The sequence below is a fragment of the Leucoraja erinacea genome, chromosome 25 (assembly GCF_028641065.1).
Source record: "Leucoraja erinacea ecotype New England chromosome 25, Leri_hhj_1, whole genome shotgun sequence".
Taxonomy (NCBI): domain Eukaryota; kingdom Metazoa; phylum Chordata; class Chondrichthyes; order Rajiformes; family Rajidae; genus Leucoraja; species Leucoraja erinaceus.
Genome location: NC_073401.1, coordinates 28,412,074 through 28,436,075, shown reverse-complemented (window position 1 = coordinate 28,436,075; position 24,002 = coordinate 28,412,074). Strand labels below are relative to the sequence as shown.

Genomic DNA, 24,002 nt, shown 5'->3' with positions numbered 1-24,002 from the left:
CAGGAAGACGGACACAAAATGCTGAGTAACTCAGCGGGACAGGAAAGGGCGTCACGGTGGCGCAGTGGTAGAGTCGCTGTCTTGCACCTCTTGCAGCTCCGGGGACCCAGATTCGATCCCAACTCTGGGCACTGTCTGTACAGAGTTTGCACGTTCTCCCCGTGACCTGCGTGGCTTTTCTCCAGGATCTCCAGTTTCTTCCCACATTCCAAAGACGTACAGGTTTGTAGTTTACTTGGCCTGGTATAAGTGTAAATTGCCCCCTAGTCTGTGTAGGATAGTGTTAATGTGCGGAGATCTCTAGTCAGTGCAGAACCGGTGGGCCGAAGGGCCTGTTTCCGTGCTGTATCTCTAAACTAGACAGGCAGCATCAGCATCTCTGGAGAGAAGGAATGGGTGACGTTTCGGGGCGAGACCCTTCTTCAGACCGAGTCAGGGGAGTAGGGAAACGAGGGATATGGAAGGATAAGGTGTGAAAACAAAAGATCAAAGGGAGCAGACCCGTACATTGCATCCTAGCATTCCTTCATCTTCAGACAAGAAGGCTCTGCAGAGAGTAGTGCGTTCGGCCGAACGCACTATGGGAACTACACCCGGTTCCCTGCAGGAACTATACATCAGAAGGTGCAACTGCAGAGCCAACAAGATCTTGGTGGGAGATCCCTTCCACCCCAGCAACGGACTGTTCCAGCTGCTACGTTCAGGCAAATGCCTCCGTTGCCATGCTGTGAAAACGGAGAGGTTGAGAAGGAGTTGCTTCCCAGAGGCCATTCGGACTGTAAACTCCTATCTCACCAGGGACTAACTTTACTGCTGTTGCAATATCGTCACTTTTAAAAACTTTTTAATATATATTTATTTTACAGAACCATGCGCATGAGGCATTTTTATGGACGCACCTGGAACTTTTAACTATTAACTGATTTTGGAGAGTAAAATGCAACGAAATTTCGTTCAAGGTGCACTGTGTCTAGGTGTATATCTGAATTACAATAAAGTTTTCATTCATTCATTTGTTTTCTTCCAACTATTCTGTAATATGTGAATATGTGATTCTGTTCCATTCTGATTTGATGTTTTTTTTGCACAATCCGTAAGCATTGCCACTTTTCATTTCACTGCACAACTCGTATGTGTATGTGACGGATAAACTTGACTTGAATCTAAAGGTTTTGTCGTGGGCCGTGGGGGTGAGAAGCAGGAGATTTTACCTTCATTTTCTTGAACTGCTGTCGGCCGAGGAACCCGTGGCAGAGTGCCTGCAGTGGGATCAACCTCTGGGTGATCTGTCTCTGACGCTGCTTCTCCAGCTGTGAAACCACTCCAGCCTTGAAGAAGATCTGTTGGGAAACATACAGACATGGAAACTTTGCAGAATAGGTGCAGGAGTCGGCCCTTCAGCCCTTCGAGCCAGCACCGCCATTCAATGTGATCATGGCAGATCATCCCCAATCAGTACCCCGTTCCTGCTGTCTCCCCATATCAATAGACAATAGGTGCAGGAGTAGGCCATTCGGCCCTTCGAGCCAGCACCGCCATTCAATGTGATCATGGCTGATCATCCCCAATCAGCACCCCGTTCCTGCCTTCTCCCCATATCCCCTGACTCTGCTATCTTTAAGAGCCCTATCCAGCTCTCTCTTGAAAGCAGTTAGTGCTTTCCCACCCATCGTCACCCGTTCCTTCTCTCCAGAGATGCTGCCTGTCTAGCAGTATCCCCTGATTCCGTTAGCCCGAAGAGCTCTATCCAACGCTCCCTTGAAAACATCCAGTGAATAGGCCTCCACTGCCTTCTGTGGCAGAGAATTCCACAGATTCACAACTCGCTGGGTGAATCTCATCTCAGTCCTAAATGGCCAACCCCTAATCCTTAAGGCCCCTGTCCCACTTGGCGATTTTTTCGGCGACTGCCGGCATCACTGACTGACATATCAGGTCACCGTCAAAAATCCGCGGCGTGACGATGTATTGACGTGCGGTGTTTTTTATCAAGTGTCGCAACATTTATTTTATCGCCGCTGGATTTTGAAACGTTCAAAACCTATTGGCGACACTGATATGACGCCGGCAGTTGCCGAAAAAAATCGGCAACTGGGACAGGCTCTTGAAACTGTGACCCCTGGTTCTGGACTCCACCAACATCTGGAAATTTTTTTCCTGCATCCAGCCTGTCCGATCCCTTAAAAATGTTGTATGTTTCTATAAGATACCCTCTCATCCTTCTAAATTACAGCGAATATAAGCCCAGTTGATCCATTCTTTCATCATATGACAGTCCCACCATCCCGGGAATTAACCTGGTGAACCTACGCTGCACTCCCTCCAATAGCAAGAATGTCCTTCCTCAAATTAGGAGACCAAAACTGTACATAATACTCCAGGTGCGGTCTCACCAGGGCCCTGTACAAACCAAACCATCAGGCTTCAGGCTATATTCTGCTCTCTTTGTGTCTTTTCCTTCCCTCTACTTGTTCTTGAGTTCGGCTTGTTTGTATTCATGTCTAGTTTACTTACCTTTACTTTAGAGATACAGCGTGGAAAGGCCCTTCGGCCCATCGAGTCCATGTCAACCAGCGATCACCCTGTACACTAACACTACCCCACACACACTGGGGACAATTTTACATTCATCCCAAGCCAATTAACCTGCAAACCTGCACGTCTTTTGTAGTGGGGCCGGAAACCGATGATCTCAGAGAAAACCCGCGCAGGTCACGGGGGGAGAGGGTACAAACTCCGTGCAGACAGCGCCCGTTGTCAGGATGGTATCCGGGTCCCTGGGTACCTATCACTGCGCCACCGTGCACCCCAATGTTCTCCATTAAAATGTGACTATCCGGAGAGATATACCTCCGTCCCGGCAGAGGTTTGGGGACTTACCCGACTCTGTCCCAGGGTAAAGCTGTGTTTTTCCAAGTCCAACAAGCCAAGTAGTTCTTCAGTGGCCTGAAAAAATAATCCAGAGCGTCAATGATTTTGAGGCTTATCGTAGACTTATGCGAACGAACATTTTGCTGCAATTTGTACAAAGGCAGGAACTCTGGCAGAGAAAGGGAGAGGCTAGAAGAAGGAGGATTGACCAGGGTGGGACAGGGACAAGTCTTTGATGATGTTGGCTGCCTTACCAAGGCATTGTGAAGTGTAGATGGAGTCATATAAAATAAACATATAAGCATATAAGATTATCAAGGGTTTGGACACGCTAGAGGCAGGAAACATGTTTCCGATGTTGGGGGAGTCCAGAACCAGGGGCCACAGTTTAAGAATAAGGGGTAAACCATTTAGAACGGAGATGAGGAAACACATTTTGTCACAGAGAGTTGTGAGTTTGTGGAATTCTCTGCCTCAGAGGGCGGTGGAGGCCGGTTCTCCGGATACTTTCAAGAGAGAGCTAGATAGGGTTCTTAAAGATAGCGGAGTTAGAGGATATGGGGAGAAGGCAGGAACGGGGTACTGATTGTGGATGATCAGCCATGATCACATTGAATGGCGGTGCTGGCTCGAAGGGCTGAATGGCCTCCTCCTGCACCGATTGTCTATTGTCAATGGTGGGGAGTCTGGTCTGTGTGATGGTCCGGGCTACATCCACAATTCTCTTACAGTCATAGGCGCAGCTTTTTTTTTTAAAAAAGAGATACAGTGTGGAAACTGGCCCTTCGGCCCACTGGGACCGTGCTGACCAGCGATCAACCATACAGTAGTTCCAACCTACACACTGGGGACAATTTACAGAAGCCAATTATCCAACAAATCTGTACGTCTTTGGGATGTGGGAGGAAACTTGAACACTCGGAGAAAACCCACGCAGGCCACGGGGAGAGCGCAAAAAACTCCGTGCCGACAAGCACCCGGAGTCAGGATCGAACCCGCGTCTCTGGCGCTGTGAGGCAGCGACTCCACCGCTGCACGTCTTATGGAACGCGAGGGGAAACCGGAGCACCCGGAGAAGACCCACGCATCCACAAAGAGAACGTGCAAACTCTATACAGGCAGCACCCGTAGGCAGGATCGAACCTGTAGTCAGGATATCTGGCGCTGTGAGGCAGCAACTCTACCGCTGTGCTACAATAGACAATAGACAACAGATGCAGGAGTAGGCCATTCGGCCCTTCGAGCCAGCACCGCCATTCAATGTGATCATGGCTGATCATCCCCAATCAGTACCCCGTTCCTGCCTTCTCCCCATATCCCCTGACTCCGCTATCTTTAAGAGCCCTATCTAGCTCTCTCTTGAAAGTATCCTGAGAACTGGCCTCCACCGCCCTCTGAGGCAGAGAATAGAGAACAGAGAACAGAGCTACAGTGTCGCCCCCCCCTCTGACCAAGCTGTGACAGAACCCATGACGTGTGTTTGACTTTGTGTGTTATCTTTAAAGGAAAACTCCAATGCATTGAAGATTGTATTGGGCGCGAGCATCCTCGCGCCTTGCCCGCCCAGTGACCTAGAACGCACCTTCCTCTCATCGATCACCATGAAGGAGGCTCCGTACTTCTTCACGATGTCCGGGGCGAGGGCCTGAAAGCGGCGCCTGAAGTCGCCAAACACCATGTGGTCGGGAAATCCTGCCGAGACACCAAACGGGAGAGGCCACGTCAACACCAGGCGCCCACCGGCACGGCTTGATTCACGGCACGAAACGGAGATCGTTTTTAGCGTTAGAGATACAGCGCGGAAACAGGCCCTTGGGCCCGCCGAGTCCGCGCCGACCAGCGATCCCTGCACACCAACACTATCCCACACGTTTACATTTACGCCAAGCAAATTAGCCGACAAACCTGCACGCCTTTGGAGTGTGGGAGGAAACCGAAGAACTCGGAGGAAACCCACGCAGGTCACGGGGGGAACGTACAAACTCCACACAGACAGCACCCAAGGCCATTGGACTATCTTTGATCAGACTTTACTGGACTTTATCTTGCACTAAACGTGATTCCCATTATTCCCTTTATCATGTAGTTGTACATGTGGATGGCTCAATTGTAATCATGTACTATCTTTCCGCTGACTGGTTAGCACGCAACAAAAGCTTTTCACTGTACCTCGGTACACGTGACAATAAATTAATCTCGTAGGCTTGGCGATCGCTTTGCCCAACACCTCCGCTCAGTTAGCACTAACCAACCTGATCTCCCGGTGGCTCAGCACTTCAACTCCCCCTCCCATTCCGAATCCGACCTTTCTGTCCTGGGCCTCCTCCATGGCCAGAGTGAGTCCCACTGCAAATTGGAGGAGCAGCACCTCATATTCCGCTTGGGTAGTTTACACCCCAGCGGTATGAACATTGACTTCTCCAATTTCAGGTAGTCCCTGCTTTCTCCCTCCTTCCCCTCCCCTTCCCAGCTCCCCCACAGCCCACTGTCTCCGCCTCTTCCTTGCTTCTTCCCACCCCCACATCAGTCTGAAGAAGTGTCTCGACCAGAAACATCGCCTATTCCTCAGCTCCATAGATGCTGCCTCAACCAGCATTTTTGTCTACCTTCGAGTTTTCCAGCATCTGCAGTTCTTTCTTAAACAAACTAACAAACTAACAGATCAGAAGCTAACTATTTCTATTAAGCCATAACTACAGAAAGTTTTGAACTGATCTCAAACTAAACTCAAATTCAGACAGCACCCGAGGTCAGGATCGAACCCGGGTCTCTGGCTCTGTGAGACAGTGGCTCTACCCGCTGCGCCACCGTGGGATGGCAAGGACATTTGAGCTACGAACGCGTTGGTGATGTCAGCCCGCGGCAGATACCGTACCCAGCCTGTAGAGGCGAAGTGCGTCCAATAGCTGAGACCCTTGGAGCTGAGACCTGAGTGTGGGGATATCAAAGGTAGACGGTGAATGGCCTCTGGAGGTGGGCGCTTCCAACACATCGCCGGCCCTTTGTGGAGGGAGGAGCCTCCCTTCTGGATCGCCCCCGTCTGGCCTGGCGACGAAACAGTGGACAAAATGTGGTTCGGATCGCTTGATCAGGTTTACGAGAGCATCCTGGGATTTAAGGAGAGAGGAATGAAGACCTGCAGAGGCACAAGAGACCGCAGACGTTGAAGTCCGGAGCAGAAACACAAAGTGCTGGAGGATCTTTAATCAGAGGGTGGTGAATCAGAAGGCTGTGGAGGCCAAGTCAATGGATATTCTTAAGGCAGAGATAGATAGATTCTTGATTAGTTACGGGTGTCAGGGGTTATGGGGAGAAGGCAGGAGAATGGGGTTAGGAGGGAGAGACAGATCAGCAATGATTGAATGGCGGAGTAGACTTTAGTTTAGAGATACAGCGCGGAAACACCCCCTTTGGCCCACCGGGTCCGCTCCGACCAGCGATCCCCGCACACTAACTCTATCCTACACACACTAGGGACAACCTTTACATTTACCGAAGCCAATTAACCTACAAAGCTGCACGTCTTTGGAGTGTGGGAGGAAACCGAAGATCTCGGAGAAAACCCACGCAGGTCACGGGGAGAACGTACAAGCTCTGTACAGACAGCACCCGTGGTCAGGATCGAACCCGGGTCTCCGGCGCTGCATTCGCTGTAAGGCAGCAACTCTAGCGCTGCGCCACCGTGACTTGATGGGCCGAATGTCCTAATTCTGCTCCTATCACTAATGAACTGAGCGGGTCAGGCAGTATTTGGGGAGGGGAATGGGGGAATGGGCTGCTGACTCTGCGAGTCATGAGCTTTCGTCATCACCCTTTTAAAGAAGGGTCTGAAGAAGGGTCCCAACCCGAAACGCTACCCGTCCCTTCCCTCCCCAGGTGCTGCCTGGCCCACTGAATTCCTCCAACACTTTGTGTTTTGCTCGGGATCCATGTTAACATAAGTGAGAAGAAAAACATTGGCATTACATTGATGGAATATTATAACCACTGGTGGTACAATGGCTGTAAACACACCCTCTGGGCTAAGGCAGGCTCCATCCACACTCACCACTTGGAGTTTGATGAGGGCGCAGACAGATTTCCTCTTCACCGCTGCAAAGCTGCTGCTGAATGTTTTCCGTACGCAGCTGATTCGATGCAGCGACTGCTGGGACGTTCCCTCCAGCCCGGACACCGACCGGCAGATGGCCGGGATTTTGGACCGGGACGAGAAGAGCTTCTTGAGGGAGACGCTGATGGGAGGAAATGATCAAAAGTCAGCTTCAATCATTGTGGTTGGTGCGTTTAGGGCCCGTCCCACTTAGGCGATTTTTTGGGCGACTGCCGCTAAATTTTCAACGTGTTGAAAACATTTTCGACGGCAGTGGTGACAATTTTTGCTGTCGTAGGTTGTCACCAGTTGTCGTAGGTGAATCCCATTAAAACTAGTCCCTGGCAGCCGCCTAAAGAGTTGCCTAAGTGGGACAGGCCCATCAGGCTTTGGAGATCCAGCGCGCAAACAGGCCCTTCGGCCCACCCAGTCTGCGTCCACCAGCGATCGCCCCGTACACTAACACTGTCCTACACACTAGCAATTTTACAAGGCCCTCTGGAAATCACTCCGAGCGTGTAGGAAGCTCGATGAGAAAGTGGGACAGCATAGAACGAGTGTGAACGGGTGATCGATGGTCGGCGTGGACTCAGTGGGCCGAAGGGCCTGTTTCCATGCTGTACCTGCAAACTAAACTATGAGAGTCATAGATGGGGTAGAGAGTCAGGAACCTCTTCCAAGGACAGACATGACAAATACTCGAGAGCCTAGCTATAAGATGAGAGGGGCAAAGTTTACAGGGGATGTGCGGGGCAAGTTTTTTTACACAGAGTGGATGCTTGGAAAGCGCTGCCAGAGGTGGTGGTGGAGGCAGGTATAATGGTGGAGTTAGAGAGGCGTTTAGATAGGGACATGGATATGCAGGGAATGGAGGGACATGAATTATATGTAGGCAGGTTATCTTGGTGTCATGTTCGGCACAGACATTGTGGGCCAAAGGGCCTGTTCCTGTGCTGTGTTGTTCTTAGTTTAGATTAGAGATACAGCGCGGAAACAGGCCCATCGGCCCACCGAGTCCGCGCCGACCAGCGATCCCCGCACATTAACAACGCCCTACACACACTAGGGACAATTGTTTACATTTTACGCCAAGCGAATTAACCTGCAAGCCAGTACGTCTTTGGAGTGTGGAAGGAAACCGAAGATCTCGGAGAAAACCCACGCAGGTCACGGGGAGAACGTACAAACTCCGTACAGACAGCACCCGTAGTCGGGATCGAACCCGGGTCTCTGGCGCTGTGAGCGCGGTAAGGCGGCAAGGCAGCAACTTGATCGCCAGCGTGCCGCCCATTGCTTGTGCAGTATTGACAAAGATCGACAAAACCTGATCCTTGCTCATTTTATTATGTTGATTCAAAGCATTGACGTGTAGTTTTCAAAGCGAAAGGGAACCTTCGATCCAGAACAACTTGATGCAAAGGCCCAAAGGGGAGCCAGCCATTAATAAAATGTTTAATGTCGATTAAACCTCTTAATGGTTGCAGTAATTATCAATAATGCGCACAGCTTAAAGGCAGAGTCGTTCTGAAAGTATAAATGGAACATTCCTGAACACAGTCGGCCAGCGAGGAAACGGTATTTATGCTCAATGTGAAAACTTGCATTTTACTGATAACATCAGAATTATCCTCTGTACAAAAGGCCAATAGGACAATATGGGGCCGAACAACGTGACTGCCACGGTGGCGCAGCGGTAGAGTTGCTGCTTTACAGCGCTCGCAGCGTCGAAGACCCGGGTTCGATCCCGACTACGGGTGCTGTCTGTGTTTCTTTGTGACCTGCGTGGGTTTTCTCCGAGATCTTCGGTTTCCTCCCGCACTCCACAGATGCACGGGTTTGTAGGTTAATTGGCTCGGTGTATGTGTAAATTGTCCCTCCTGTATGTAGGGTAGTGTTAATGTGCAGGAATCGCTGGTCGGCACGGACTCGGTGGGCCGAAGGGCCTGTGTCTGCGCTGTATCTCTAAGCCATTTAACCTACAAAACCTGCACGTCTTTGGAGCGTGGGAGGAAACGGGAGATCTCGGAGAAAACCCACGCGGGTCACGGGGAGAACGTGCAAACTCCGTGCAGACAGGCGCCCGTAGTCGGGATGGAACCCGGGTCTCCGGCGCTGTGAGGCAGCAGCTCCAGCCGCTGCTCCAACCTGCCACCCCTAACCCTGTTAAAGTCTACGTGAAACTCTCACCACTTACTTTCTGGATTCTTGCAGCACCTGGCTGGCGTTTTCCAGGGACTGGTTGGGCTTGGCTTTGTTAATCCACCCCGTCAGGTCATATCGCACGGGGCAAGTCCCAAGTTGGTGGGAAATCACAAACTGCTGCTCCTGTTCACATCTCCGCAGTGGCTGCTTCTCTGTGGAACGGGAAACAAGTCAGACAAGAGCCCGAGTCTAAAAGTGCATCCTCTTACTCTGAGGCCGTGCCCTCTGGTCTGAGACTCTCCCACTAGTGGAAACATCTTCTTCGCATCCAGACTATTTTCCGCAGAGACTTTGGCTCAGGTACAGACTCACGACATACAACTTAGGCCTACTTACAATGCGAAAGAAGGGTCTCGACCCGAAACGTCACCCATCCCTTCTCCCCAGAGATGTTGCCCGTCCCGCTGAGTTACTCCAGCATTTTGTGTCTATTATTCATGTTATTCGCTTTGTGTCTGTATACCGTGGACGGCTCGATTGTAATCATGTGATAGGAATAGAATTAGGCCATTCTAACAAGTTTAGTTTAGAGATACGGCACGGCAACAGGCCCTTCGGCCCACCGGGTCTGCGCTGACCAGTGATCCACGCACATTAACACTATCCTACACCCACTAGGGACATTTTTTTTTAACATTTACCAAGCCAATTAAGGGCCTGAACCACTGTACGAGTACATTCAAGAGCTCTCCCGAGTTTAAAAAAAATCAAACTCATGGTAAGCACGTAGAATGTACGTGGCGGGTACATTGGAGCTCGGGGACGTCTCTTAGCGGCCCGTAACGCTAACGGCAGGTACTCGGGAAACGCGGTAAGAATCTCACGATTCTCAGCGCTGAACTACCATCCACTTCATTGGTGACCCTTGGACAATCCTTGATCGGACTTTGCTGGCTTTACCTTGCACTAAACGTTATTCCCTCATCATGTATCTATACACTGTAAATGGATCGATTGTAATCATGTAATCAGAATTAAGGGACAGAAGTTTAGGGGTAATATGAGGGGGGAACTTCTTTACTCAGAGAGCGGTAGCGGTGTGGAATGAGCTTCCAGTGGAAGTGGTGGAGGCAGGTTCATTGGTATCATTTAAAAATAAATTGGATAGGCATATGGATGAGAAGGGAATGGAGGGTTATGGTATGAGTGCAGGCAGGTGGGACTAAGGGGGAAAAAAATTGTTCGGCACGGACTTGTAGGGCCGAGATGGCCTGTTTCCGAGCTGTAATTGTTATATGGTTATATAGTTATATGTATTGTCTTTCCGATGACTGGACAGCACGCAACAAAAACTTTTCAGTGTACCTCGATACACACGACAATAAACTGAACTGAAACTGAAACGGAGTTTAGAAGGATGAGGGGGGGGGTTTCATTGAAACATACCAAGTAGTGAAAGGCTTGGATAGAGTGGATGTGGAGAGGATGTTTCTACCAGTGTGAGAGTCTAGGACCAGAGGGCACAGCCTCAGAATTAAAGGACGTTCCTTTAAGAAGTAGATGGTGAGGAATTTCTTCAGTCAGAGGGTGGTGAATCTGTGGAATTCTTTGCCACAGACGGCTGTGGAGGCCAAGTCAATGGATATTTTTAAGGCAGAGATAGATGGATTCTTAATTAGCATGGGTGTCAGAGGTTATGGGGAGAAGGCAGGAGAATGGGGTTGTGAGGGAGAGATAGATCAGCCAGGATTGAATGGCGGAGTAGACTTGATGGGCCGAATGGCCTAATTCTGTTCCTGTAACTTAGGAACCTATGAGCTTGCGCTTCGGCAGATTGTTGTGGATGTGCAAACTAAAGGAGCTAATTCGAGCTGCGATTCCCGCTGCTTATCACAGCTCCTGCTGTTTGCATTCACGGGCGAACTGTGTGTGTTATTTTGGTCGCCGTTATTACCTTCCTTCTTCAGCCCCTTCTTCTCAAAGTAGGCGCACAGGCGGTCGAGGACCACGCTGTCCTTGGAGTCCTGAACCAAGACCTCTTCGTCAAGAATCCAGAGCAGTCCCTTGCTCTCCTCATGCATGGGTAGCTGAACCTTGAACTGACAGATCGAAACACTAAGACGTTGGCTCAGGTTCAGACTCACGACATACAAATTAAGCTTACTTGCAAGCGAAAATAGGGTCTCGACCCGAAACGTCACCCATTCCTTCTCTCCAGAGATGCTGCCAGTCCCGCTGAGTTACTCCAGCATTTTGTGTACTTTATTCATGCTATTCGCTTTGTGTCTGTACACTGTGGACGGCTCGATTGTAATCATATGATCATAAGTGATAGGAGTAGAATTAGGCCACTCGGCCCAACTAGTTCAGTTTAGTTCAGTTTAGTTTAGAGATACAGCGCGGTATCAGGCCCTTCGGCCCACCGGTTCCGCGCCGACCAGCGATCCCCGCACATTAACACTATCATTTTTTTTTCTCACATTTATAACCGAGCCAATCAACCTACAAACCTGTACGCCTTTGGAGTGCGGGAGGAAACCGAAGATCTCGGAGAAAACACATGCGGATCACGGGGAGAACGTGCAAACTCCGTACAGACAGCACCCGTAGTCGGGATCAAACCTGGGTCTCTGGCGCTGCATTCGCTGTAAGACAGCAACTCTACCGCTGCGTTCCCGTGACCGCCATTCAATCATGGCTGATCTACCTCCACCACTCAACCCCATTCCCCTGCCTTCCCCCCCGTAACCCCTGACACCCGTACTGTTCACTGTACCTCAGCGCACGTGACAATAAACTAAACTAAACTATAGTCAGCAAGGTACCAGTGGACAAATACAGTACATTAAAAAAACATGCAGATGCGCTAAACCCGAGGCAAAATCAATAATTACCAGGAGTAAATAAATGGGGCAGCGGTAGAGTTGCTGTTTCACAGGGCCGGGGTTCCAGGTTCGATCCTGACTACGGGTGCTGTCTGAATGGAGTTTGTACCTCGTCCCCGTGATCTGCGTGGGTTTTCAAGCCAGCCGGTGCTGGCTTACTGATTTAATGTGATCATCCACAATCAGTACCCCGTTCCCGCCTTCTCCCCACATCCCTTGACTCCACTATCTTTAAGAGCTCTATCTAACTCTCTCTTGAAAATATTCTGAGAGTTGGCCTCCACTGCCCTCTGAGGCAGAGAATTCTACAGATTCACAACTCTCTGGGTGAAAAGGTTTTTCCTCGTCTCTTATTCTCAAACTGGGGCCCCCGGTTCTGGAATCTCCCCCAACATCGGGAACATGTTCCTGCCTCTAGCGCGTCCAATCCCTTAATAATCTTAGGTACACAAAATTGCTGGAGAAAGTCAGCGGGTGCAGCAGCATCTATGGAGCGAAGAAAATAGGCGACGTTTCATGCCGAAACCCTTCTTCAGACTGATGTTATATAATCTTATATGTTTTCAGATCCTTTGAGCGCCTGCCTCGTATAATGTTGCATTGCTCAGGAGAATGGGGTGGGGGGGTGGGACAATATAATGTGGTGACACTGCGATTTTCACAAGCGGAACATATAAACTGCTCTAATAATCCAGCTACGTGGCTGGGAATTGGTCAGGCCTGCAGTGATAGAGGTTATTAATAACGCAGCCCGATCAGGCTCTGGGACCGGAGAGCGGTGGAAAGCGTTCATTTTTCACGCTGTTTCCGGCCGGTGGAAGATTCCCCGTCCACGCTGCCACTCTGTAGAAATCGAGAGTTGGAAACCGATGGGGGGGGTTTTTTCTTGCGACGAGCAGATCTTTGCTGAATTGGTAAAAGGCGAGGGGGTGAAATTCCTCCCTCCGTGGGGGTCCCTTAAACTTCTCTAAGCTGTTTAATTGCCCACCATTATTCATGACTAGATGTGATCAGACTGCAGAGATTCAATCTGGAACGTCGGTTGTGAAATCACCTCAGCTGCACCAACCAACTCTTCATCAACGTCACGGAGTCTTAAGGGCCTGTCCCACTTGCCGATTTTTTCGGCAACTGCCGGCATCATTGACTGCCGTATCAGCTCACTGAAATATTCGCGGCGTGATGCGGTGGTGACGCAGCGGTGATCTGGCGTGACGATGACATATTGCCGCGCGGCGTTTTTTCAAGTGTCGCAACATTGTTTTGGTCGCCGCTGGATTTTGAAATGTTCAAAATCTTTTGGCGACACCGATATGACGCCAGCAGTCGCCAAAAAAAAATCGCCGTTTGACAGGCTCCATTACAGCGTGCAAATAGGCCCTTCAGCCCAACCTGCCCTGCAGACATAGGTTTAAGGTGAAGGAGAAAGGATTTCATAGGAATCTGAGGGGTAACTTTTTCACACAGAGGGTGGTGGGTGCATGGAACGAGCTGCCAAAGGAAGTAGTTGAGGCTGGGACTATCGTAATCTTTAAGAAACAGTTAGACAGGTGCAAAGAAACATGGAAAAATAGGTACAGGAGTAGGCTATTCGGCCCCTCAAGCCATTCAATATGATCATGGCTGATTGTCTAAAATCAGTACAAATCGGTATATGGATAGGATAGGTCTGGGGGGGGGGAAATGGGCCACACGTGGGCAGGTGAAACTCTTGCTGTTTGGACATGTTGACCGGTGTGGGCAAGATGGGCCGGACTGCTTCCACACATACCATTCATAGAAACATAGAAACATAGAAAATAGGTGCAGGAGTAGGCCATTCGGCCCTTCTAGCCTGCACCGCCATTCAATATGATCATGGCTGACCATCCAACTCAGTATCCTGTACCTGCCTTCTCTCCATACCCCCTGATCCCTTTAACCACAAGGGCCACATCTAACTCCCTCTTAAATATAGCCAATGAACTGGCCTCAACTACCTTCTGTGGCAGAGAAATCCAGAGATTCATCACTCTCTGTGTGAAAAATGTTTTTCTCATCTCGATCCTAAAAGATTTCCCCCTTATCCTTAAACTGTGACCCCTTGTTCTGGACTTCCCCAACATCGGGAACAATTTTCCTGCATCTAGCCTGTCCAACCCCTTAAGAATTTTGTAAATTTCTATAAGATCCCCCCTCAATCTTCTAAATTCTAGCGAGTACAAGCCGAGTTTATCCAGTCTTTCTTCATATGAAAGTTCTGACATCCCAGGAATCAGTCTGGTGAACCTTCTCTGTACTCCCTCTACAGCAAGAATGTCTTTCCTCAGATTAGGAGACCAAAACTGTACGCAATACTCCAGGTGCGGTCTCACCAAGACCCTGTATAACTGCAGTAGAACCTCCCTGCTCCTATACTCAAATCCTTTTGCTATGAATGCTAACATACCATTCGCTTTCTTCACTGCATGCTGCACCTGCATGCCTACTTTAAATGACTGGTGTACCATGACACCCAGGTCCCATTGCATCTCCCCTTTTTCCTAATCGGCCACCATTCAGATAATAGTCTACTTTCCTGTTTTTGCCACCAAAGTGGATAACCTCACATTTATCCACATTATACTGCATCTGCCATGCATTTGCCCACTCACCCAGCCTATCCAAGTCACCTTGCAGCCTCCTAGCATCCTCCTCACAGCTAACACTGCCCCCCCCCCCAGCTTCGTGTCATCCGCAAACTTGGAGATGTTACATTCAATTCCCTCGTCCAAATCATTAATATATATTGTAAATAGCTGGGGTCCCAGCACTGAGCCTTGTGGTATCCCACTAGTCACTGCCTGCCATTGTGAAAAGGACCCGTTTACTCCTACTCTTTGCTTACTGTCTGCCAGCCAGTTCTCTATCCACATCAATACTGAACCCCCAATACCGTGTGCTTTAAGTTTGTATACTAATCTCTTATGTGGAACCTTGCCGAAAGCCTTCTGAAAGTCCAGATATAACACATCCACTGGTTCTCCCCTATCCACTCTACTAGGTACATCCTCGAGGACCAGCCAACACGTCCCATCTACACCAGTCCCACCCAGAGGAGGATTACGAGGATGATCCCAGGAATGAGTGGGTTAACATATGATGAGCGTTTGACAGCACTGGGCCTGTACTCACCGGAGTTTAGGATGAGGGGGAGACCTCATTGAAACTTACCGAAGAGTGAAAGGCCAGGATAGCGTGGAGGTGGAGGGGATATTTCCACTAGTGGGAGAGTCTAGGACTAGAGGTCATAGCCTCAGAATTAAAGGACGTACCTTTAGGAAGGATATGAGGAGACAATTCTTTAGTCAGAGGGTGGTGAATCTGTGGAATTCTTTGCCACAGAAGGCTGCGGAGGCCAAGTCAGTGGATATTTTTGAGGCAGAGATAGATAGATTCTTGATTAGTACGGGTGTCAGAGGTTATGGGGAGAAGGCAGGAGAATGGGGTTGGGAGGGAGAGATAGATCAGCCAGGATTGAAAGGCGGAGTGGACTTGATGGGCCGAATGGCCTAATTCTACCCTGACGTATGAACCAGTGAACTTGTAAACTAAACCAGGCAGCAAGGTAGACCTGAGCAGCAAGCCATGCATTGTAGATGTGGCCTTCCTCTGTCTGCATCATTGTGAAGGGATGGGGGTCCAGTCTGAAGCCACGGCTCAGAAATTGGTATGAGATTACAGGAGCTCAGATTTTCACAACTGTGCTCGCATTGTTGCTATAGGAATCAATGTATTGATAGTCCATTGATAAGGAGAGAGAGGCGCTGATCAATATTCAGCACTTTATCCCACATTGCGTCAGAACCTCGTCCTGAACTGTCCACAAATATTTCCATTTCCACAAGATAAACCTTCTTGCAAAGCTGAAAAGGTGACGAAAAGGTAAGGAGGTCTGAAGATGGGTCTCGACCAGGGTCGCCAACTTTCCCACTCCCAAATAAGGGACAAAAAAAGATCAAAATACGGGACCAATTCCCGACGGCAATCCGTTGACCGACTCGGCCGTGGCTGGGTGAATGATGAGTTGGCCCCCGGGTGCTGGACTGCACACAAAGCCCAGCCGGCGGGGCAGCTGAGGAGTTTTGGCCCGGGCTGCGCGACATCGCACGCAAAGACCGGCGCCCCGTCCAACTCATGAACCCATGATCGGCCGTGAGAGGGAGGGGTGGTGGTGGTGTCGGTGGTGAGCGAAGGTCCGAAGGTCGGACAGCTGGCCGGGAATGCCGCGCCAGCCAAATATCCCCGCACACTGGCACCGTCTTACGCCCTTTAGGGACAATTTACAATTACACCAAGCCAATTAGCCTACAAACCTGTACGTCTTTAGGGTGTGAGAGGAGTCCGGAGCTCCCGGAGAAAACCCACGCGGGTCACGTGTTGTATCTCTGAAAAGTAAAACTGAACCAAGCTAAAAATTCACGACCAGAACAGAACGCTGACTGGATAGCACACAGCAAAAGCTTTTCACTGTACACCACCCTGGCCAACACACACTCATTTCACCATTGCCATCCGGAAGAAGGTACAGGAGACTTAAAACTGTAACATCCAGGTTCAGGAACAGCTTCTTCCCCACATACATCAGGCTATTATTATGCGATTATATTATTATTATGCGAATGGTATGTTAGCTTTCATTGCAAAAGGATTTGAGTATGGGAGCAGGGAGGTTCTACTGCAGTTGTACAGGGTCTTGGTGAGACCACACCTGGAGTATTGCGTACAGTTTTGATCTCCAAATCTGAGGAAAGACATTCTTGCCATAGAGGGAGTGCAGAGACGGTTCACCAGACTGATTCCTGGGATGTCAGGACTGTCTTATGAATAAAGACTGGATAGACTTGGTTTATACTCTCTAGAATTTAGGAGATTGAGAGGGGATCTAATAGAAACTTACAAAATTCTTAAGGGGTTGGACAGGCTAGATGCAGGAAGATTGTTCCCGATGTTAGGGAAGTCCAGGACAAGGGGTCACAGCTTAAGGATAAGGGGGAAATCCTTTAAAACCGAGATGAGAAGAACTTTTTTCCACACAGAGAGTGGTGAATCTCTGAAACTCTCTGCCGCAGAGGGTAGTCGAGGCCAGTTCATTGGCTATATTTAAGAGGGAGTTAGATGTGGCCCTTGTGGCTAAGGGGATCAGAGAGTATGGAGAAAAGGCAGGTACGGGATACTGAGTTGGATGATCAGCCATGATCATATTGAATGGCGGTGCAGGCTCGAAGGGCCGAATGGCCTACTCCTGCACCTAATTTCTATGTTTCTATGTTTCTAACAGCAAATAAGCTCCAAGCTCTGAACTGTAAAATACCATATTATTATTGCACTATATTTGTTACTTATTGAACTTTTTTTTTCTTACTATTATTAATATTATTATTATTATTATTATTATTATTATTAATATTATTATTATTATTATAATAAATACTTTATTAATCCCTTTTTCAGGGGAAATTCAGATGTCCTTGCAGCACACTAATACTAATAAATAGGTTACATGTTCACATATTCTGTTGTGCTGCAGCAAGTCAGAATTTCATTGTCCCATCCGGGACACATGATGATAAAACACTCTTGACTCTAAACAAAACTAAAGCTATACAGGATATGGATGAAAGATTGTGGAGCCCATCATCATATGGAGTGATCCACACGTCTCTATTAAGCCAGAACATGATTGATCAGAGCGATTAGCACATTTATCCCCGCTGGATTCTGTGTGTGAATCAAAACGTTTTGATGGATTCTCTTTTTTCCCCACCGAATTCATATATCTCTCCTCGGCTCGTGCGAGAGAAGGTGTGAATTCTTTTTCTATTTAGTTCACAGATTGCTAAATAAATAGCTGAAGCATTAGCGAGAAGATAAAAAAAATGAGTCCTTTACTTATAGACACAGAAAGCTGGATAATTCAGCGGGACAGGCAGCGTCTCTGGATGGAAGGAATGGGTGACGTTTCGGGTCGAGACCCTTCTTCAGACGCTCTCGACCCGAAACGTCACCCATTCCTTCTCTCCGGCTGTCCCGCTGGGTTACTCCAGCATTCTGTGTCTATCTTCAGTGACAACCAGCATCTGCAGTTCCTTCCTACAAATCTTTGACACATGTTTTGAGCACATTACAGCATCTGTGTTTATCACAAGGTACTGAGTGTACAGGGATGGTCCATTGCTGCTTACACATGCCCCAAGTAGGGCAGCACGGTGGCGCAGCGGTAGACTATAGACAATAGACAATAGGTGCAGCAGTATGCCATTCGGCCCTTCGAGCCAGCACCGCCATTCAATGTGATTATGGCTGATCATCCACAATCAGTATCCTGTTCCTGCCTTCTCCCCATCTCCCCTAACTCTGCTATCTTTAAGAGCCCTATCTAACTCTCTCTTGAAAGTATCCAGAGAACCGGCATCCACCGCCCTCTGAGGCAGAGAATTCCACAGACTCACCACTCTCTGTGTGAAAAAGTGTTTCCTCATCTCCGTTCTAAATGGCTTACCCCTTATTCTTAAACTGTGGCCCCTGGTTCAGGACTCCCCCCGCCATCGGGAACATGTTTCCTGCCTCTAGCATGTCTAAACCCTCAATAATCTTATATGTTTCAATAAGATCCCCTCTCATCCATCAAAATTCCAGAGTATACAAGCCCAGCAGCTCTAAGCCCTACTGCCTTACAGCGCCAGAGACCCGGGTTCGATCCTGACTATTGGTGCTGCCTGTATGGAGTTTGTACGTCCTCCCCTGTGACCATGTGGGTTTTCTCCAGGTGCTCCGGTTTCCTCCCACACTCAGAAGACGTGCAGGTAAAGTAATTGGCTTACTGGATTGTAAAGGTTACTGGATCTTATCTTGCACGAGCCACGTTATTCCCTTTATCGTGTATCTGTACACTGTGAATGGAAATGGAACTGACAATTTCTATTAATCATAGCTACAGAAAGCTTTGAAGGTTTTGTTATAGTGCAGTCCATGTTCCCAAATGACTGCACTGTGCATTTTGATAAATCAATTCATATCGCTTCAGGCAGTGGCACTGCAGATATTTGTGAAGAAGTTTACGCCTCGTAAAACATTTCTAGTTGAAGAAAAAAGACAGAATAATTGGGTCATTTTGTACGTTTAAACCCCTGTCCCACGGTACGAGTTCATTCCAAGAGCTCTCTCTCCCCGAGTTTGCCCTGATTCGAACTCGGAGATTTATGGTAATGACCGCTCGTCGGTACTCGGGGCTCTCGTGGACATTTTTCAATGTGTTGAAAAATCTTCACGAGTCTTCCCGTGCTTACCTGCCGTTAGCGAGTCTTCCCGAGTACCTGCCGTTAGCGCTAAGAGACGTCCCCGAGCTCCGACGTACCTGCTACGTTCATTCTCCGTGCTTACCACGAGTTTGATTTTTTTTAAACTCGGGAGAGCTCTTGGAATGAACTCGCACCGTGGGACAGGGCTTTTGATCTTTAGAATCTGGAGATACAGCCCGGAAACAGGCCCTTTGGCCCACAGAGTCAATGCCAACCAGCGATCACCCCGTACACTGGTACTATCCCACGCACTGGGGACAACTAACTTTTTGGTGCCAAAGTTGTAGTTTGAGTTTTGTTTGTTGTCACGTGTACCGAGGTACAGTGAAAAGGTTTTGTTGCGCGCTAACCAGTCAGCGGAAAGACGATACATGATTACAATCGAGGCGTTCACAGTGTACAGATACATGATCATGGGAATAACGTTGGAGTATGTAGTGTGGAACTGACCCACACGGACCTAATGCGGCTTTACCCCCAAAACCAAGTCTGCACCAGGGCGGCACGGTGGCACAGCGGTAGAGTTGCTGCCTCACAGCGCCAGAGACCCGGGTTCGATCCTGACCACGGGTGCTGTCTGTACAGAGCTTGTACCTTCTCCCCATGAACTGCGTGGTCTTTCTCCAGGTGCTCTGGCTTCCTCCCACACTCCAAACACGTACAGGTTTGCAGGTTAATTGGCTTGGTAAAATTCGAAATTGTCCTTAGTGTGTGTAGGATAGCGTTAGTGTGCGAGGGTCGCTGGTCGGCACGGACTGGGTGGGCCGAAGGGCCTGTTTCCGCGCTGTATCTCCAAACTAAACTAAACCAAGTCGACACCGATCCCTTCCGTATCAGACCCCATGGGAAACTATCTACTTTTCTTACCAGATTTGACGTTTGATCGATGACTGACACCGTAGCGAGGGGGGACACTTCATCCATGTCAAAGGTCAACTGAACATCTTCCTGTTGAGCAAATTGACATCTATGTTAATTAAATTAATATGCACGTTAATAATAATATATAACTTAACGATTAGTGAGTAAACTTAAGATCATCATCATGGGCGGCACGGTGGCGCAGTGGTAGAGTTGCTGCCTTTCTAGCGCCAGAGACCCGGGTTCGATCCTGTCCAAACCAGGTTTAGAGGGATTTGGGCCGAACACTGTCAAAAGCCACCAGCTTAGATGAAGCATTTTTGCTGACATGGACAAGTTGGGCCGAAGGGCCTGTTTCATGACTTCAGTGTTTGAATATGCATCATTTGACTTTTCATGGTTTTTACAAAAGACCAATGCTGCTGGGACATGTTGGCCGGTGTGGGCGAGTTGGGCTGAAGGGCCTGTTTCCACACTGTATCACTGTGACTCCATGACTAACAGCAAACTAACTTGGACGTCTCATCAGCTTGCACAAGTCCAATAAGGTCAGTCTGGACCTGAAACGTCACCTGTCCATGTTCTCCAGGGATGATGCCTGTCCCGCTGAGTTACTCCAGCATTCTGTGTCTTTTAATAGCCCAGAGGATTCGAATTGGCACTGAGTAGCTGCTCACTGAGGAACCAGCTCACAGTGTAAAGTTAGGACAGGACCATGCTAGGCCGGCCCTACAACGTTGCCAGGGCAACGGGCCTTCTTGGTCAGGTCAGGAACTCTACACCTACAACAACCGGGACTTAAAATTGGCACCAAATCTGGAGACTCTGTATACTGTCTCAGTGTACCTCTGCTATACATTTGTACTGTATCTGAGATGCTTATTTAATATGTATCTAAGTGCCTATGTACAACGTGTAGATGCTGGTTTAAATCAATGATAGGCACAAAATGTTGGAGTAACTCAACAGGACAGGCAGCATCTCTGGAGAGAAGAAATGGGTGACGTTTCGGGTCGACTCCCTTCATCAGACCGATGAAGGGCTTCGACCTGAACCGTCACCTATTCCTTTGCTCCAGAGATGCTGCCTGTCCCACTGAGTTACTCCAGCATTTTGTGTCTATCTCGTTGTAAACCAGCATCTGCAGTTCCTTCTTACACAGCACCGTTGACCATTGCTTCTAATGACCCTTCTGAAATTTCCCATTACAGAGGGCGGCACGGTTGGGCAGCGGGTAGTGCTGCTGCTTTACAGCACCAGAGACCCCGGTTTGATCACGACTACGGGTGCTGTCTGTACGGAGTTTGTACGTTCTCCCCGTGACCTGCGTGGGTTTTCTCTGAGACCTCCGGTTTCCTCCCACACTCCAGAGGCATGCAGGTTTTTTTTCAATTCAATTCAATTCAATTCAACTTTAATGTCATCGCACAAATACAAGTATCAGTACAACGAAATGCAGTTTTGCGTCAGTCCGTAGTAGTTGTACATAAAGAGAAAAAACAAGAAAAAAATAGAAAGAGAGAAGATACAGAATAATCAGGAAATACAGAATGATTAAACAAAGGGGGACGGAGGGACCAGAGAAATCTATCTTCGGGACTCCGAGTTCAGCAGTGTGATTGTGTTGTTATAGAAGCTTTTCCTCATCCTGCTGGTACGTGACCTGAGGCTCCTGTACCGCCTCCCTGATGGGAGGAGGGCAAACAGTCCATGGTTAGGGTGTGAGGGGTCTCTGATGATCTTCCCAGCCCGTCTCAGACACCGTTTTCGGTGGAGGGCATCCATGGCAGGGAGCGGGGCACCGATGATGTGCTGAGCGGTTTTCACCACCCGTTGTAGTGCTTTCCTGTCCGCAGCAGTGCAGCTGCTGTACCATACCGTGAAGCAGGTGGTCAGGATACTCTCTATGGTACAGCGGTAAAAGTTGGTCAGGATCTGGGGGGACAGGTGGGCTTTCTTGAGCCTCCTAAGGAAGTAAAGGCGCTGCTGTGCCTTTTTGATCAGTGTGGAGGTGTTGAGGGACCAGGACAAGTCCTCCGAGATATGCACTCCGAGGAATTTATGTGCTGGAGACGCGCTCCACCTCAGTCCCGTTGATATGGATGGCGGTATGACTGCCTCCTCTGGTCTGCCTGAAGTCGACGTCTCCGTGTCTTTTTGGAGTTGAGGACGAGGTTATTGTTGGCACACCAGGTGGTCAGGTGCTGGATCTCATCCCTGTAGGCTGACTCATCGTTGTCGCTGATCAGTCCTACTACCGTGGCATCGTCAGCAAACTTAATAATGGCGTTGGATCCGTACTTTGGGATGCAGTCGTGGGTGAAGAGGGAGTAGAGGAGAGGGCTGAGCACACAGCCCTGTGGATCAATTGGCTTGGTATAAAATGTAAAATCGTCTTGTGTGTGTGTGTGTGTGTGTGTGTGTGTGTGTGCGTGCGTGTGCGTGTGTGTGTGTGTGTGTGTGTGTGTGTGTGTGTGTGTGTGTGTGTGTGTGTGTGTGTGCGTGCGTGTGTGTGTGTGTGTGTGTGTGTGTGTGTGTGCGTGCGTGCGTGCGTGTGTGCGTGTGTGTGTGTGTGTGTGTGTGTGTGTGTGTGCGCGTGCGTGCGTGCGTGTGTGGGGGTGTGCGTGTGCGTGTGTGTGTGTGTGTGTGTGTGTGTGCGTGTGTGCGTGCGTGTGTGGTGTCAGTGTGTGCAGGTATCGTTGGTCAGTGCGGACTCGATGGGCCGAAGGGCCTGTTCCCGCGACGTATCTCTGAAACAATACATAAATACAACATGCAATATTAGTCGAGTCACCTCTTTGTATCTTTCCAGCTGAGACACGAAGACCTTCTGGTGGTAGAAGGCCTGCAGCCGCTCCTGCGCATAGTTGTGGCAGAGGGTCTGGAACGTCGCAGCTCGCTCCTGCCCACGGCCCGGCTTCTGAAAGCCCGGGCAGTCCAGCACCATGATGGAGGTCAGCGACAACTGCTGGGAAGAAAATGACCTGCGGAATGCAAAGCCTAGAGTCAACTCACCAACACCTCATCCTGTACGCTAGTGTGCAGTGGGCAGCTGAACAATAAATACTTTACTGCAGTCTCTAGTCTACAGGGGGGGTCACGGTGGCGCAGCGGTAGAGTTGCTGCCTCACAGCGATTACAGCACCGGAGACCCGGGTTCAATCCCAACCACGGGTGCTGTCTGTACGGAGTTTGCACGTTCTCCCCGTGATCTGCGTGGATTTTCTCCAGGACCTTCGGTTTCCTCCTGCACTCCAAAGACCTACTGGTTTGTAGGTTAATTGCCTCGGTAAATGTGAAAATTGACCCTGGTGGGTGTAGGATAGTGTTAAAGTGTGGGGATCGCTGGTCGGCACGGACCCAGAGGGCCGAAGGGCCTGTTTCCGCGTTGTATCTCTAAAACTAAAACTAGTCTAGCCTCGTCTACCTGAGCATAACTGAGCTTACCTGAGCATACCTGACCTTACCTTAGCTCTGTTTAGTTTAGTTTAGTTCAGTTCAGTTTATTTCAGCATGCAGAAAGGCCCTTCGGCCCACAAGTCTGCACTTGAGGCAGCAACGACCAGGCCCAGGTGCAACCCGACCAGGACATCTTCAGCCCCAAACCCCTCTCCCCTACGCACAGGGGTGTCCGAAGATGAGGGTGGTGGGTGTGAAGTGCAGCCAGAAGGCGAGGAGCAGCCCCTTTAGATATTGGAACAGGGGGCTGCAGCCTCATACACTCCATGTACACGTGGTACACAGACTCTCCCAGCTCGCTAAAATGGCAGGCGGCTGGCGGGTCTGTGAACCGCGAGAGAAACCGGCTGCAGCCAACACCTCGGTGCAGGACCC

The 24,002-nt window shown here is 49.4% G+C and overlaps 1 protein-coding gene across 1 annotated transcript in view; it reads right to left on the bottom strand.

The window, feature by feature from the left end:
• Window positions 1–24,002, bottom strand: part of LOC129709196 (unconventional myosin-XVIIIb-like) — a 157,749-nt gene that overhangs the window by 75,097 nt on the left and 58,650 nt on the right. The window contains exons 14-22 of the mRNA XM_055655387.1: window positions 22,963–23,152; window positions 20,175–20,255; window positions 11,058–11,202; window positions 9,156–9,315; window positions 6,920–7,103; window positions 5,747–5,978; window positions 4,454–4,563; window positions 2,881–2,946; window positions 1,212–1,340 (exon numbers count right to left, since the gene is read on the bottom strand). Of these exons, the coding sequence (XP_055511362.1) occupies window positions 1,212–1,340; window positions 2,881–2,946; window positions 4,454–4,563; window positions 5,747–5,978; window positions 6,920–7,103; window positions 9,156–9,315; window positions 11,058–11,202; window positions 20,175–20,255; window positions 22,963–23,152 (1,297 nt within the window). The remainder of the gene's footprint in view (window positions 1–1,211; window positions 1,341–2,880; window positions 2,947–4,453; window positions 4,564–5,746; window positions 5,979–6,919; window positions 7,104–9,155; window positions 9,316–11,057; window positions 11,203–20,174; window positions 20,256–22,962; window positions 23,153–24,002) is intronic.